The following is a 12,391-nucleotide window of genomic DNA, read 5'->3' as shown; positions in this document are numbered from 1 at the left end:
CGGCCCCACACATACACATAACACACCACCCTCCCACGTTACCCCACACAATCTCCATCCTCAACGTTCATAACCGTTTTACATTTCACACACACACACACATAATGAGAGCTCAATAACATTTCAATGAATTCACGTTAACCACTTAACATATCAACATCCTGCACTTAAATCACAACAGTTCAACTCAATCATTACAGCTAACATAGTGTTCAATGCGCGATGAAGAAGTTCAGATCAAAGCTACCTCACCGGAAACATTCGAAATTATCTCCTGCGCTTAAACATGATTCCACTTCAGTCATTGATTCAACTTCGAACTTAACACGAGATGTTGAGTTCTCATGCGATTCGTCAAGTAGAATATCGACGAATAATAAACCGGCGAAGAAGAGAAGTTTCGTTGACGGAAATGACGGCGGTCAGTTTCGGAGGATCACGAGATCGTATAGCAAACGGATGAAAATTGCTGCACAGAATCAGATTGAGCTGTCGGAATCGTCTTCGTGTGTTGATTTAGCTAACTCGAGCTCGAAAAACGTAACTCGTATAGGATTTGATGTTTTGAACGATGCGAAAGATGAAAACGATGTCGTTTCATTTGATGTGGATGTTGTCAGAATCGAAAATTCAGAAATCACGACGCGGTCCGAGAGTTCAGTGTTTCCGAAAATCTCGATAAACGGAAGAGATAATTTGCAATATATTGAAGAAACCGACGTCGTTTCTGTTTCGTCACGGTTACTTTCTCCTCGAGCTAACGAAGGTCAATCATCTTATACTGCGACAAAATCCGAAAAAATTAATGCCTACATTACCAAGTCGGAAACTAATGAAACGGTCAACGAAGGTCAATCAGCTTTAATTGCGCCAAAATCAGGTAAAATCATTTCACACATCAATAAATCAGAACTTAGTAACACAATTAACGATGATAATCGGGAGAATTGCGTAGAGTCGAAATTGATCTCAGTTGACTTTGATTTGACTTGTTCTGAAAATTTATCGGACGAAGATGAAGAGTGTAATTATTCATCGGATGCGTGTACGGATTATAATGACGAGAGTTCTGAGGTTGAATTTTCATCTGATTTTGTGCATTCCGCGTGGAACGATTCCGGTAGTCAGTTTTCTGAACGATCATTTGGCGATACAACTCCTTCACCGACTTTCCAATTGTTCCTCAATTACTGTCAAAATTTTTGCAAATCCGAGTTTTGTACAAACAAATCTTCAGAATTCAAATGCAACGAAACTTCTCATAGAATTGTTGTAAGTAATTATGCCTTAGCTTCATATTGCATTATTTTTAGTTTTATTGAGATATTGATAGAATAATTAAGGTAGTAGTTGTTTGTTAGAAATATGTTACTGAGATTATGTTATTAAATGACTATAATGCGATTTGATGCCGTTTAAGAGTTGTTTAATGGATTAGTTACTATTATAATTATAATATATACTTGACATATAGAAACTTCTCATAGAATTACCGTTTAAGAGTTGTTTTATGGTGGATGTAATGTTGTTTAGTTTGACTTTGGTCAGAACTTGTTAAGACCTGAAGATGAAGAACATGAAGAAAGTTACTGGATGTTGAAAGAAAGGGAGAGGAGGCAAGTGTATCTACATAATTATACTGAAGAATACTGTGAAATGGAGGAATATGGGGATTTGGTTGTCCAGCAAAGGTTGCAGATGGTGCATTGGATGATTAAGGTCCACATAAACAGCTTCAGTATTGCACATTGTTTTCGAGTAGAAATTTGTTTGCGTTTTGTGCTTCCACAGTCAGATATCTTTCTATTAATATCTCACTGGTTTTGTTGGCCAATTAGCTATTTCGTATCACACTATCCTGCCCTCTGTGTTTTTGACCATCAAAGTTAACAAACTGCTTTGGCCACTAAATGGAGATTATTTGTTACATGATTCAAAAGTCTGAATCTATTAAACTGCTTACACATTATTAACATAGGTTTTTTGGTAACCTACTTAATTCGTTCTTTGTACTTTTTTGAAAGCAGCAATCAATTAGCAAGGGATTACAGAAGGAAACATTGTTTCTAGGTGTCAGCCTTTTGGACCGATTTCTGAGCAAAGGATACTTCAGAAACAAAAGGGAGCTTGAAATTGCTGGCATTGCTTGTCTCACCCTTGCCACAAGGATTGAAGAAAACCAGCCTTACAACAGGTCTGATATACATCCTCTTTTATTGCTAATATAAATAAATAAATCATGTAAAAATGTACTAATATTGTCCTTCAACCGCGTTTTAATCATTGCAGTATTCGACATAACTACTTTAAGGTAGGAAGCAATAAATACAAAAGGTCTGAAGTAGTGGCCATGGAATGGCTGGTCCAGGAAGTACTCAGTTTCCAATGTTTTTTGCCAACCATTTACAATTTCTTATGGTAAACAATATTCTCAGTCTATCCTGATTTTATTACCATGAGAAGTTTTCATTTCTAACGCAAAATCTGTAACTACATAATTGAGGAAATCGTCTATTTGTGCTAATTCGTGGTCATTGAAACAAATAAAAAGGTATTATCTTAAAGCTGCACGAGCTGATGAAGATGTGGATAAGACGGCCAAGCATCTTGCTATGCTTGCACTACTAGGCCATGAACAGTTATGCTACTGGCCCTCAACTGTAGCTGCCAGTTTAGTGATCTTAGCATGTCTAGCAGACAACCCACAATCATCTCACCAACAAATTGCATGGGTATAAAACTTCATTTATTTTATGTGTTTATTTACAAGTATAACTTAAGGGCTTCACATTCAGCCCAAGTAATTTAGCCATGTATTAATCGAAATTTCTGATTTTTGCCTTTTCAGATATACAATGGGTCAAACGATAAGGATCTACATAACTGCGTAAAGGTAGTAAAATATTAACCATGATTTAGTATCTTTGTTTACATGTAACTACTCACTCCATCTAAACTTAGGAGGTGCACAGTAGTAAATGAAATATATTAACAGAGCTTCAAATTGAGGTAGCGCAAGAAGTACGTCACTCGACGTCAACTTTAAAATAAAACTCATACCAACTTTTAATCTGTGAAATAGTTTTTTCAAGCTTACACACTCTAATGAGGCTTATGTAGCAGGATACTAGCCATATCCGATCTTTGGTTGAACAGAAGCTAAAAATTGCACCCCTTTCTCAATATATACAAGTTACGAATATTGCATATGACTTCTTAGTTATGTACTTTAATTTTGACAGGCTTTGGAGTGGATGAGTACAGATATATGATAATCCGGAACAGGATGGATGATGCACTGATGCACATATAAAAAAGTTATCTCGTTTACGATACTAGCACCAAGGTATTGGTGATGAATTAGTAGAATAAGGTTCCTAAAACCACATTCTGTATTCACAGAAAGTATCCATTTGTCATATCAAAGAGTAGATATTACCATTTACAGGTGTTGTAAAACTTCCTATGGTAAAGAAGATATGCAATCTGTATAGATCTTCTTCCATTAGAAGCCATGAGTTTAGAAACAGAACAAAATTTTGGCATTAGATACTTATTCTCATCATATTTAGAAATTGACTTCAGAATTCAAAATATATAGATATATCATTTTATTTTTGTACACTTTAAGTATGAATGCATGACCCTTGTCTTTACCTAGTATCCAAATAGTAATATCTACAACATATTGGTTCTTCACTGAATTGGAACTTTGTTGTTATCAGTTTGATGGTTTGTCAGATATCACAGAAGAATCTTTATTCGAAGATTCATCAGTATGAACTTTGCCTTTAGTCTTTGACCCATCTATTTCCTCTTCAGCTTTCGCTTTAGTCTTTGAACCGTCCTTTTCTTCAGCTTCAATTTTCAGTTCAGTCTTCGACCCATCGTTTTTTTCTACAACTTCCTGAACTTCCTTATTAGTCTTTGGCTCATCTTCTTTAGTTTTTGACCCCTCCTTTTCTTCTTCAGCCTTTTTAACCTTCTTTTTAGTCTTGGACCCCACACTATCAACAGCCTTGACAAACGCAGCAAAAGCACCCGAGACCCATACGGCTCCACTATTTACATACGGGTTGCTCATGAGAGCAGAACCTGCAGTATTTGCCTTCTTCTCAGCTTTAGAAATTGCTGATTTTGTTGCTTCAGTCACTTGGTATCGTTCATCAACTTCTTTCATCTTTTCATTCACAGCAGCTGTTCCCATGTTAAACTTTTGGGTCAAACCCATTTTTCGGTCAATGGATGCAACAGTAGCAGAGGTATTGGTTGTCAGTTTATGTTTTTCGTCAAATGACTTGGCCTTTTGCAGTGCATCTTTCCCCAGAACAAAACCCTTTGCAAGCATAGTGCTTACCACTTCTTCAGCTTTTTGTGCAACTTCACCCACACTTTCTGCACTAGGTGAGCCTATCTGCTTAAAGTTCAAATGGTTAGAGAAATGATAAATATGCACAAGTTCCACCTAAATATTGCTTGCACCATATACGCTTGACCAATGGCTAACAAGCCATGCTAGTATAACTTGTACAAATATGGATCATGTATTGATAGATGTAGTGGTGGCAAACTGGATGGGTCAAGAGGGTTGGCTAAAGGGATAGAACACGCGTGGGTCAAGCCGTCAAGAAAAGTTCTTTTTTTTTCTTTCTGTATTAATGTTAATATCATTTAAAGATATAAATAAAATATATTCGGAATAAATTGATATAGGAGATTTTAGGTTTTAAGGATAACTTTTTGGGTAACTTTCAATTTGTTTATCCATTTCCTTTTTAGCCAAAAATTTTACTTTATCTAGCAAAAATGTTCCCTCTCTGGGTAGCCTGAATAGGAAAACCTTATCCATTTATAGGACTCATTAGAGACAAGACATAACTTGAATTATCGCATTCATAAGTAAATGGGTTGAAATTGCCACCTCTAGGTAAATACTGTAAATAGATCATGGACTAGCACAAAACTACCATTTCTTATTTGGATGCATGTACAAGGGAGTACAAACATATAAATGTTAATAATAAAAACCCGAGAAAGTACCTGTGTTAGAGGAGGAGCCTCAGGAGGCAGCTGGTAATTCTCAACATGTCTTACTGAAACTGGTAATTCACCAATTGTGGCACCCTGTAAATTGTATATTAATGAAGAAATTCATCACAGACCATGATAGTCTTGTTATGTCAACAATAAACAAATAACAATTCAACTATGTTTTGGACTTTAAACTAGTTTTTAAATTACTTACTGTCAAAAGAACTGCTGTATTAGCTCCCTGTGTTTCCTTGAAGGTAACAAACGCCAGCTTTGTTGTTTCACTTTCACTGCATATTTAACCGTCTAGATTCATAAGTCTCCATATACATATAGACCGTTATATATTGCAGAGAGTTATTATTGCAACTCAAAGTCTCAAACCTGTTACAGCCCAGGGCATTTAAAAGAAATATTAAGAAGGTCAAGTTCAAAACCACTCACTATAAAGCTTACCTCTTAATTTCAATGTAATGGATATTTCCAGAAAAGGAGAAAAATTCCCAGATATCCTTCTCAGTCACATTGGTCGTGATACTGCTCACTTCGACCGTTTTTATCTGTTTATTCGAGAATAAGATATACATATTCTTTACATTAAGAGCAATTCAATCAGAATTTAAGTATAATCCTTACTTCTGGAACATCTGTAGGAGGAACATCCGTTTCATCCTTTGGTTCCGTACTAGTAGGAGGAACACATGTTTCGGTCTTTGGTTCTGTACTAGCCGTAACCTGCAATTACCAAATGTTCAATCTGTTATTATGAAAGAAGTTAAGATGGATTATACTGACAACTGGCAAATGATTTACGGCCAGTGGTCTTCAATCCCACTTCTACCGATTAATTACCTTAAACTGTATCTGTTGGTTCTTAAATGGTACGTGTTTATATATGCTTAAAAAGGTAGCCTCAAGATACAAAGGTGTTCAATAACGAGTTTCAATCCAAAATTCACTACGAAAACAATCGAAATTGAAGTTAGAGTTGTCCTTACTTCAGCAACGTTGACAGTTTCCTTAGGTGCATTAGGCGGAGGAACATCTGTTTCGGTCTTCGATTCTGTACTAGCCATGGTAACCTGCAATTACAATTATTTCAAACTAGTATTCTTGAAAGCACTAAAATGGATAATTTCGAAATTTGCATTTAATGGTTTTCAATCTAAGTCGTATATAAATCTATTTGTCTCTTTCTGAATCACGAATTTACAAGCTACGAATTCCTAAATGCAAGCTATAATTCACATAGGATACCTATTCTTGATTGTAGCTTGTTCACTCCTTTTTAATAAATGAAACTACACCAAAATATCAACAAAGTTGTTGACAAAATGAGGTATATATATATATACTTTTTCAATCTAAATTACGACAATAGTGAATTTCAATAAATTCATAGCACGAAAAATGTAATCAATGACCTAATAATAGTATATTAATCAAACAAACATGCATACAATATTGCAGAAAATTAATGATGAGAAAGACTGAAATACATAAGTTTAAATGAACAAAAGTAAGAATTATGATATATTATAATAGGTTATGATCGTATAATAAAAGAAAGGGATTAACATATGTTGTACCAGAAGATTTATAAAATTGGAGAAATCAGATTTCAGATTCAGATTAATTAGAAAAAAGATGATTAAAGATAACGGAGGTGTTCTCCAGTGACCGTTAGAGGAATAATAATAGTAACCATCAAAATTTGTTTTCGCGGGAAATTCGGTTGTCCCATCAATATTTAGTGTCCAGAAATTTACATCAAAAGATGACACATACTAATTTTGCAAATCTCAGCATATTTTAAATATATGTACAGCTAAAATTAGATTACATAAATTATGAATAAATATAATCTATACATACATATACTGATATACATAAACATATACATATACAAAATAAACTACTGGCTTTTTACTTATATTTCTTAATTCTTAATATTGGAAATTAGAAATTAGAATTAGATTACATAAATAATATGTACGGTATAGTTTATATATGTAACTAATATAGGCTAAAATAGCTCAATGGACCAATCGTTATGTTCCTTCTTCGGCCTCTATGGACTTTTTGTGAGCTTGAATAGATGCAGTTTCTATTCATGATAATAAACGCCTAATTGTCCATACCATTATTTTTGCATCCATGAATATTTGGAGACTGAGATATTTGGAGACTCAAATTAGTGTTATTCATGTTGTAATCCTCGTTGTATCATTTCCTTATCAATAAAATTATCTTGCTTTTCAAAAAAAAAAAAAAAAAAAAAAAAAGTGTGATCTTCAAAGAAAAAACCTTTCGGAAATGCCACTTAGTCAGTAGCATCGTAGTGTCAAGTTTCAATTGGTTATATGTGAGACACCGTAAGTCGAGTTGTAATTGGAATCTTTGGTTACAGTGTCCTTTATTTTCCTTGTAAATATTTGTATGATCGTATTCATTGTACGCTTTTTATTTTTTTTAGTAGTTTGCTAGCTTTTTAATAAAATTTTCAACGGTTCTAAAAAATTATATATGATTTTTCAACTTCATAAAATACTCCTACTGCTATACTAGGAAAACATTTGTCTGATAATCTAAAAAAGTAGCAGATAAATAATTATATATCTGAAATAATGAATACGTCACCGTCCACCATTTGTTAACGAACTACCAATCACAAACGTCGGAGGTGAGTTCATACTCGACTGCGTAGTTTCAAACCCGCTCGATCCATCCATAGCTTGCCATTTCTTAACCACTTGAGGCAACGGCATATCAAGATCAATCCCATAAACGTCATCAGTATCGTCTGGTTCAGACGGTTTCCATAGTTCCGCAAGAGACGACAACACATTAACCGCATGGCTCATGTCAGGTCTTTGGTACGGTTCACGAGCACAACAGTGACCGGCTAGCTCAGCCACTGTGGTCACACTGGCTAAACCTTCTTCATCAAGGTTGTCATCAAGACACGGGTCTATAGCTTTACGAAACGTTTCTTTGTTCATGTGCATTTTTCGGAACCATTGAACGAGATGAACACTATCTTCTGGTTGGTTATCTTCGAGCGCTTTACGACCTGTGATCAGTTCCATTAAGATTACCCCGAAGCTGAACACGTCAACCTTTGTAGTCACTCGACCCGTAACTGCATAACATTACATCAAAATATCAGCAAACTATCGCAAAACAAATATTAAGCAGGATGTGCATTTTGAGAGGGGTAATGGTAAATCCACCACATTTTTTTTTTGACAAATCAACCACACACTAACATTAAGGAGTTGTACTGTACAACTCATTAATGCATGTTTGCGGTGTATTTATTAAAAAAATGTGGTATCACCACCCTTTGAGAGTGTGCGATTTTATGAGTAATGAGAAAAATTTATATTTAAATTTGAATTATACTAAACGTTGCAAACATCAGTGTTGTTTTACCCAACGAACAATGTCGTTTGGTACCGTTCATTATTGGGGTATTTTGGTAATTTTCCATTTTTTTTCCCTTTTTGTGAATGCTGATGGCGTCAGCGTGACATCAATATTTTTTTTTAGGTTTAAGGTATAGAACAGAACCATTTCCCGCAGCAACGTGCGACCAGTTTCTACTCTTAAGAAACTAATAATCAACTGTAAAAGTGGATTAACTTTAAGATGTGATGTAAAAGGTAGTTAATTACCTGCATATTCAGGTGCAAGATAACCAAAAGTTCCAGCCAGTTGTGTAACAAGTGAAGCTTTACCATCTGGGGCTAGCCGAACAAGTCCAAAATCCGCAACTTTAGCGCGCATATCATCTCCAAGAAGGATATTAGACGGCTTAAGATCTCGATGAATAAAACTTTGTTGCGCTAAACCATGTAGATACTCAACGCCTCTAGCAACATCTAATGCAATCGCTAATCGATTAGTCCATTCTAAAGGCTTCAAATCTTCCTTCTTCCAATTAAACAAAAACCGACTAAGTGTCCCTTGAGGCATATATTCAAAAACAAGTAACCTTTCGTTCCCATCTAAACAATACCCAAGAAGCGCAACTAAATGCCTATGTCGAACCTTGGTTAGAACCGATATTTCAGATCGAAATTCATCTAACCCCTTTTCACTCATCACTCCTGATTCCATTCTTTTGACTGCAATTTTTGTTCCATCATGTAACTCACCTTTGTAAACAGTTCCAAATCCACCTCTACCGAGTATATTGTCTTGGCTAAAATTGTTTGTCGCGTTTTTTAAAACATGGATCGAAATTACCATGTTACCTGCTTCGATTCTATGAATGTCACTAGGTCCACTACTTGTATGACTGTTTACATCTTGCGATCCGTTATTATTATTAACATTCGTGTTACCAATCGTTATCTTAACCCCATCACGATCATCCGAATGGCGTGGACGTATCGCTAATGTATTTTCATCCGAATCATCAAAATCTTTCTTTCTACATTTGTATATAAAATACCCGATCAAGCCCGAAAATAACACCACACAAAAACCAATAACATAATATCCCACTTTAAAATTACTATCGTCACTCGTTCTATGATTACCACCACCATAGGGTGAAACGGGCGTTATAATACGATTATCTTTGCCAATATCGGGATTACCATCACTAATTACCTTAACATTATCTTTAAAGATTGGAACTTTACCATTAAGTTGATTGTTTGAAACATCTAATTCAACAAGATTAGGCAAAACTTTAAGTTCATTAGGTATAACGCCCGTAAGATTATTATCCGCAAGAATTAACCTTTCAAGTGACTTAATCGAAGCCAAACTAGATGAAATAGTACCCGTAAGACCCATTTTTCTAAAATCTAAAACGGTTATATCTCCATTACTTGAACACGTTATGCCCAACCATAAATCACATGGATTATTTCCCTTCCAATTCTTAGCAAAAACTTGAGGATAACCCATCGATTCCACCACCGAAAGCAACAAATTAACACGAGAATCACATTCAATACCCGGAGTTTGCAAACAAAAACTATCAATCTCAACCATATCCACAACTACATTATCATTAAACTTTGGCATTGGTCCTTGAAACATGTTTTTAGTCAAGTTAACAACTTTTAAAGAGTTCAATCCTACCAAAGATGTAGGAACAGGGCCAGTTAAACTATTATCTCTTAAACTCAAATCTTCCAACTGATTCAAACTCGAAAAATCAGGTAATGAACCCGAAAACATATTCCCATGAAGCCAAACTTCAGTCAATTGTGTCATATTCTTTAAGACACTAACACTACCATTTAACTTATGACTACTTTTTTGTCCATTTAGCCATAAACTATGTATCAAAGAACCCGAAAAGGATTCGGGTAACTCACCTTCAAGATCATTCAAAGCTAAACGCAACGTAATCAACCCGGAAAATATATCATCATCCCCAAAAAAATCCGGAATCTCTCCAGCAAGATTAGTTGATGTAGCTGAAAAAGTTTGCAACTTTGATGCATTTTGTAAGCTATCAGGAATACTCCATGAATTAAAATCATTAAAATCCAAATAAACAGTTTGTAATGAAGACATACCATCAAAGAAATCAGTTGGGATAGTAGTAAAATTGTTGTTATTGATCATGAGGGTTTCAAGCTGAGTCAACCCGGACAAACTCGGAAGTGACCCGGAAAGTTGATTGTGTTGAAATTCCAAAACTTGGAGATGAGTGAGGTTATTTAGGGTTTCAGGGAGAGACCCTTTTAGGTTTTGATTACCGATTTGAATTACGGTGACCCGGTTGTCGTTGGAGCATCTGATTTGATCCCAATTGCATGGATTCGGGTCGGACCAATTGAGTGTCAGTGAATCAAGATTGTCTTTTAAAGCTTGCATAACAGTAATGTCATTAGAACTGGATTGTGAGTGGACATTGGTGAGTGAAAGAGTGATGATTATAAGGTGAAAATTGGTACGGATTTTGAAACCCATATGGGGTCTGCTCATTATGTTACAGAATGAAATTGGGAATTTAAATATTGGGTTTTTAAAAAAAATGGAAATTGAGTAATGATTAGGGTTCATTTGATTGAAGATGACGATCAAGGTGGTGTGGCATTGTTATTGTTAGCATTCTGATAATAAGGAAATAATAAAGGAAGCTTTTTTAAGAGCGACAATGAAGGAGGGAAAAGAAACAGAATTCAAGACTTATGACTTTTACATGTACTATTTTTTTGTGTTTTGTAAGCTTTAAAGTAGATAAAAGCTAACATCTCAGGTCCTTTTGATGTAGTTAGTGTTGCAACGAAACTGAGCAGTTATGTAGTAATAATTTTTAATTTCTTTGTGTATCTGTTCATTACCAGGACGGTTGTGGAAGAGACGCTACACTTTTCATCTAACAGGGCTTACTCATCGCCTTCCTTTAACCCGCAAGGTAGTTTACCGAGTAGGTTAACTGTCTCGTGTCGCAATCCTAAAACCTTACTGTGAGTGACACTTTCATTACCCGAATAACGGTTAACTCGTAATCTTTAGAGCTTTTTGAGGCTACAGCCAAAACATGAGAGCCACTTAAGGCTAAATCCAAATACGCGAAAAACCGTACTAAGTCGCGTGGGACTATAACCACGACCCTCCTTTCATTTTTGCACCCTATTCAATATCACAAGAATTGTCGGCGAAACACATTTGATTGCAGTGCCGCTTTCCTAACACCAAGGATTAGCCGTGGATGGCACACCCACTTTATTCCCACTTTATATCACTTTCGGGGACGTTACAGCTTTTAATTGAGTGCTAGTGCGTATCCGTTCGAATCGGGGATCGAAATATGCATTTCAATTTTTCCGGGCCAAAATGAGATTTTTTATCCTCGCTTTCGCGAGGTTATGTTCCAGAGTTTTTCCAGCCACGAAAAGAAAAAGCACTGGAAATCTAGATTTTCGCGATCGCGAGATTTGTGCAGCACTAAACTCGCGGTCGCGAGAAGGTGCTGCGAGGAATTTTCATTTTTAGCCCTAATTTTGATCATTTGAAGGATACTCTTCACTTGACCTTTTTGGGAGAACAAGAGACGATTTTGGGTGATTTTTATGGAATTCCAAGATCATCCAATACATCTAACCATTTCAAAAACAAGCTTCAATTCGATCAAGATTCATCACTTTTGTTGGTTATTTCTTTGTTCCAAACTATGAATTTCTCTTTCAATTTGACTTTGCTTTTGTATTTGAATTGTAACAACCCAAACCAAACCACGAACGACCCGCGTTAAAATCTCAAAATAATTTTTTTTTTTGCTGGGACAGCATATGGCGCGGCGCGCCAAACTGGTCTGTCCCAAAAGTCATGAAATGCGAAAAAGATCGGCCACTTCCCGACATAATTAAACAATACGCTTTTAACA

At 35.7% G+C, this 12,391-nt stretch overlaps 3 protein-coding genes across 3 annotated transcripts; 1 reads left to right on the top strand and 2 right to left on the bottom strand.

The window, feature by feature from the left end:
• Positions 1-222: 222 nt before the first annotated feature.
• On the top strand, positions 223-3,614 carry LOC139897014 (cyclin-SDS-like). The gene is made up of 7 exons (XM_071879653.1): positions 223-1,272; positions 1,549-1,719; positions 2,028-2,194; positions 2,290-2,418; positions 2,552-2,732; positions 2,849-2,893; positions 3,243-3,614. Exons 1-7 carry the CDS (start codon positions 223-225, stop codon positions 3,270-3,272), a joined length of 1,773 nt encoding a protein of 590 aa, XP_071735754.1. The 3' UTR covers positions 3,273-3,614.
• Positions 3,615-3,620: 6 nt separating this feature from the next.
• On the bottom strand, positions 3,621-6,107 carry LOC139897015 (binding partner of ACD11 1-like). Its single transcript, XM_071879654.1, has 6 exons — positions 6,030-6,107; positions 5,666-5,766; positions 5,488-5,598; positions 5,246-5,321; positions 5,041-5,124; positions 3,621-4,414 (listed from the first exon to the last, which is right to left on the bottom strand). Exons 1-6 carry the CDS (start codon positions 6,105-6,107, stop codon positions 3,722-3,724), a joined length of 1,143 nt encoding a protein of 380 aa, XP_071735755.1. The 3' UTR covers positions 3,621-3,721.
• Positions 6,108-7,667: 1,560 nt separating this feature from the next.
• Positions 7,668-10,986, bottom strand: LOC139900617 (receptor protein kinase TMK1-like). The gene is made up of 2 exons (XM_071883383.1): positions 8,709-10,986; positions 7,668-8,173 (listed from the first exon to the last, which is right to left on the bottom strand). Exons 1-2 carry the CDS (start codon positions 10,984-10,986, stop codon positions 7,668-7,670), a joined length of 2,784 nt encoding a protein of 927 aa, XP_071739484.1.
• Between the last annotated feature and the right edge of the window lie 1,405 nt (positions 10,987-12,391).

The sequence above is a fragment of the Rutidosis leptorrhynchoides genome, chromosome 3, assembly GCF_046630445.1.
Source record: "Rutidosis leptorrhynchoides isolate AG116_Rl617_1_P2 chromosome 3, CSIRO_AGI_Rlap_v1, whole genome shotgun sequence".
In the NCBI taxonomy this organism is placed as follows: Eukaryota; Viridiplantae; Streptophyta; class Magnoliopsida; order Asterales; family Asteraceae; genus Rutidosis; species Rutidosis leptorrhynchoides.
Note: the sequence above shows the minus strand (reverse complement) of the source record. Positions and strands in the feature narration are given on the sequence as shown.

Bases quoted from the DNA above. Each gene is read 5' to 3' on its own strand.
- LOC139897015 (XM_071879654.1), bottom strand. From the start codon at position 6,107: ATGGCTAGTACAGAATCGAAGACCGAAACAGATGTTCCTCCGCCTAAT. The intron at 5,767-6,029 runs GTAAGGACAACT...TGGTAATTGCAG, and splicing joins AAACTGTCAACGTTGCTGAA to GTTACGGCTAGTACAGAACC. The intron at 4,415-5,040 runs GTACTTTCTCGG...AACTTTAAGCAG, and splicing joins AGGCTCCTCCTCTAACACAG to ATAGGCTCACCTAGTGCAGA.
- LOC139897014 (XM_071879653.1), top strand. From the start codon at position 223: ATGAAGAAGTTCAGATCAAAGCTACCTCACCGGAAACATTCGAAATTA. The intron at 2,733-2,848 runs GTATAAAACTTC...TTGCCTTTTCAG, and splicing joins CTCACCAACAAATTGCATGG to ATATACAATGGGTCAAACGA. The intron at 2,894-3,242 runs GTAGTAAAATAT...TAATTTTGACAG, and splicing joins ATCTACATAACTGCGTAAAG to GCTTTGGAGTGGATGAGTAC.
- LOC139900617 (XM_071883383.1), bottom strand. From the start codon at position 10,986: ATGAGCAGACCCCATATGGGTTTCAAAATCCGTACCAATTTTCACCTT. The intron at 8,174-8,708 runs GTAATTAACTAC...AATGTTATGCAG, and splicing joins TCTTGCACCTGAATATGCAG to TTACGGGTCGAGTGACTACA.